The 3831-nt window shown below is 42.3% G+C and overlaps 1 protein-coding gene across 1 annotated transcript; it reads left to right on the top strand.

The window, feature by feature from the left end:
• Nucleotides 1-1107: 1107 nt before the first annotated feature.
• LOC128060487 (olfactory receptor 52H1-like) lies at nt 1108-2061 on the top strand. The gene has a single exon (XM_052652889.1). The coding sequence runs from the start codon at nt 1108-1110 to the stop codon at nt 2059-2061; it is 954 nt and encodes a 317-aa protein (XP_052508849.1).
• Nucleotides 2062-3831: the final 1770 nt, after the last annotated feature.

Here is a 3831-nt window from a genome sequence, read left to right as displayed (position 1 = left end):
GTAGAAAAGGGTGGCTCGTTCCCTGGTGGCTCAGTGGTAGAGAATCCACTTGCCAGTGCAGGAGATTTGGGGAGATTTAACGTGCTGCAGAGCAGCTAAGCCTGTGTGTCAGAACTACTAGGGCCGGTGCACCTTAGAGCCCATGCTCCGCGGGAAGAGAAGCCATCGCAACGAGAAGTTGATGCACATCACTCACCACACACAAAGTCCATGCAGAAATGAAGACCCAGCACAGCCATCAGTAAATATTAGTAAATAAATAAAATAGTATATTAAAAAAGAACAAGTAGAAAAACAAGTGAATACTGAAGTTGGAGTAAAAAATTTCTGTGTCATGTCACAAAATAAGACAGGTTGGAGGAAAGGCTCAACAGTTTTGATGAAGTTTCATAAGACTGAGTAATTTTACAGATTAGATAGGGTCAAGAAGACCATTGCATAGTGCTGCCAGGAGACTGGGCTCCCTCTGCGGGGGCAGTTTTCCAGGATTAAGAAGAGGGTTCCATTCTTTCAGTAAGACAAATCTGACATAGTAAGTTACTGGAGAATGTCTGACCTGCAAAACTTTTCCAACCTGGGCATATCTGAAGTGGCAGAGTAAACAACCTCAGTCTTAGATTTTGTAGAAGAATTTTGTCTTCTCTTTATGTTTGTAAGGGATAAAAAAGAAGAGACTGCATGGTCTGCTTTGGTTTCATACATTAAGTCTATCTTTTCAGCCCCTTGTGACCGTTGGGCTTTACACTGAACTTTTTTTCCAAATCCCTGACCAGTGATGTTTCTTTGCCTAATATTATTTTTGCACATATTTTCTTATAAAATTTCCTGAATTGCTGGTAGCCAGGCAGGACTTGCTTTAGAGTTACATGACTTGTATCTCTGGGAAAAATTATTTTGATACCACTTCTATTATGCCTTAAAATTGTGACTAAAATCTTTGCAAATATTTATGAGTAAAGAGAAGAGAAGGATAGTTTATCACTTTCTAGAACTGAAAGTGAGCAGATGATACAGGAGAAGGCTCAGAGATGCATGTGTGAAGATAATGTTAACAATCAGTCATGAACTTTTCACTTTCAGTCTGCGAGGCACAACCTATCCAAGATCATGATGGCCACATTCAACTTGACCAGCTTCACGAATCCAGGTTCATTCATCCTGCTGGGAATCCCAGGACTGGAGCACTTCCACATCTGGATCGGGATTCCCTTCTTTATCATTTACCTTGTGGCTCTTGCAGGCAATAGTGTCCTTCTCTATCTTATTTTCATGGAGCACAGCCTTCACGAGCCCATGTTCTTTTTCCTCTCCATGCTGGCGGCTACAGATCTCATCCTGTCTAACACATGTGTACCCAAAACATTCAGCATCTTCTGGCTGGGTCCTCAGGAAATCACCTTTCCTGGATGTCTTACTCAGATGTTTTTTCTCCACTATAGCTTTGCCACGGATTCTGCCACCTTGCTGGCTATGGCATTTGATCGCTATATTGCTATTTGCTTCCCCCTAAGATATAACACTATTCTCACCCGTCAGGTTATTACTAAGATTGTAATGGGTATTGTCAGCAGGAGCTTCTGTATCATCTTCCCATGCGTGTTCCTATTAAAGCGACTGCCTTTCTGCCAAACACTGATCATTCCACACACATACTGTGAGCACATAGGCATTGCCCAACTCGCCTGTGCAGACATCTCCATCAACATCTGGTATGGTTTTGCTGTGCCTGTAATGACTGTTACATCAGACCTGATCCTCACTGGCATCTCCTATGCTCTCATTCTTCGTGCTGTCTTTAACCTCCCATCCCAGGATGCCCGCCAGAAAGCCCTCAACACATGTGGCTCCCATGTTTGTGTCATGCTTATATTCTACATACCAGCCATATTCTCTGTCCTCACTCACCGTTTTGGTCACAATGTTCCTCACTCCTTCCACATATTGATTGCTAACCTCTATGTAGCCATTCCTCCTGCACTCAATCCAATCGTCTATGGGGTGAAAACCAAGCAGATTCGGGAAAAGATAATCCTACTATTCTTTCTTAAAGGGACCCAGTGACACAAGACTGAGAGTTTGGGAAAGAAAACAGGTAACCATATCAGTTTTGGAACACATTTCATGTTTTTCAAAGCTAGAATACAATGAAAACTTAAATTTTTATGAAATCCTAAACTTCCACTGTGAGTTGGAAGTGGAACTCCAACTTCACATCATTGTAAGAAGCAATGAGAGAAGGAAGTAGATGTCAAGAAGGGAGACAAAATTTGAAGAAAATGTGTACCTGAAAAGATAGATCAACAAAACGTTTCTATACCATTATGAAGTAGATTTCGGAGTCTTATGGAATAAGAGGAGGATCATGTATAATTTGGATAGACTATTAAGTTCATTTCTGTTCAGTTGCTCAGTCGTGTCCGACTCTTTGCGACCCCATGAATCGCAGCACACCAGGCCTCCCTGTCCATCACCAACTCCTGGAGTTCACTCAGACTCACGTCCATCGAGTCTGTGATGCCACCCAGCCATCTCATCCTCTGTTGTCCCCTTCTCCTCCTGTCTGCAATACCTCCCAGCATCAGAGTCTTTTTCAATGAGTCAACTCTTTGCATGAGGTGGCCAAAGTACTGGAGTTTCAGCTTCAGCATCATTCCTTCCAAAGAATACCCAAGGCTGATCTCCTTCAGAAAGGACTGGTTGGAACTCCTTGCAGTTCAAGGGACTCTCAAGAGTCTTCTCCAACACCCCAGTTCAAAAGCATCAATTCTTCAGCGCTTAGCCTTCTTCACAGTCAACTCTCACATCCATATATGACCACAGAAAAAGCATAGCCTTGACTAGACAGACCTTAGTCGGCAAAGTAATATCTCTGCTTTTGAATATGTTATCTCGGGTGGACATCACTTTTCTTCCAAGGAGTAAGCGTCTTTTAATTTCATGGCTGCAGTCACCATCCGCAGTGATTTTAGAACCCAGAAAAATAAAATCTGACACTGTTTCCACTGTTTCCCCATCTATTCCCATTAAGTGATGGGACCAGATGCCATGATCTTCGTTTTCTGAATGTTGAGCTTTAAGCCAACTTTTTCACTCTCCACTTTCACTTTCATCAAGAAGCTTTTTAGTTCCTCTTCACTTTCTGCAATAAGGGTGGTGTCATCTGCATATCTAAGGTTCTTGATATTTCTCCTGGCAATCTTGATTCCAGCTTGTGTTTCTTCCAGCCCAACGTTTCTCATGATGTACTCTGCATAGAAGTTAAATAAGCACGGTGACAATATACAGCCTTGATGCAATCCTTTTCCTAATTGGAACCAGTCTGTTGTTCCATGTCCAGTTCTAACTGTTGCTTCCTGACCTGCATACAGATTTCTCAAGAGGAAGGTCAGGTGGTCTGGTATTCCCATCTCTTTCAGAATTTTCCACAGTTTATTGTGATCCACACAGTCAAAGGCTTTGGCATAGTCAATTAAGCAAAAATAGATGGTTTTCTGGAACTCTCTTGCTTTTTCCATGATCCAGCGGATGTTGGCAATTTGATCTCTGGTTCCTCTGCCTTTTCTAAAACCAGCTTGAACATCAGGAATTTCAAGGTTCACGTACTGCTGAAGCCTGGCTTGGAGAATTTTGAGCATTACTTTACTAGCATGTGAGATGAAAGCAATTATGCAGTAGTCTGAGCATTCTTTGGCATTGCCTTTCTTTGGGATTGGAATGAAAACTGACCTTTTCCAGTCCCGTGGCCAGTGCTGACGTATCCAAATTTGCTGGCATATTGAGTGCGGCACTTTCACAGCATCATCTTTCAAGTTTTGAAATAGCTCAACTGGA

The sequence above is a fragment of the Budorcas taxicolor genome, chromosome 15 (genome assembly GCF_023091745.1).
Source record: "Budorcas taxicolor isolate Tak-1 chromosome 15, Takin1.1, whole genome shotgun sequence".
Lineage (NCBI taxonomy): Eukaryota > Metazoa > Chordata > Mammalia > Artiodactyla > Bovidae > Budorcas > Budorcas taxicolor.
Note: the sequence above shows the minus strand (reverse complement) of the source record. Positions and strands in the feature narration are given on the sequence as shown.

Bases quoted from the DNA above. Each gene is read 5' to 3' on its own strand.
- LOC128060487 (XM_052652889.1), top strand. From the start codon at position 1,108: ATGATGGCCACATTCAACTTGACCAGCTTCACGAATCCAGGTTCATTC.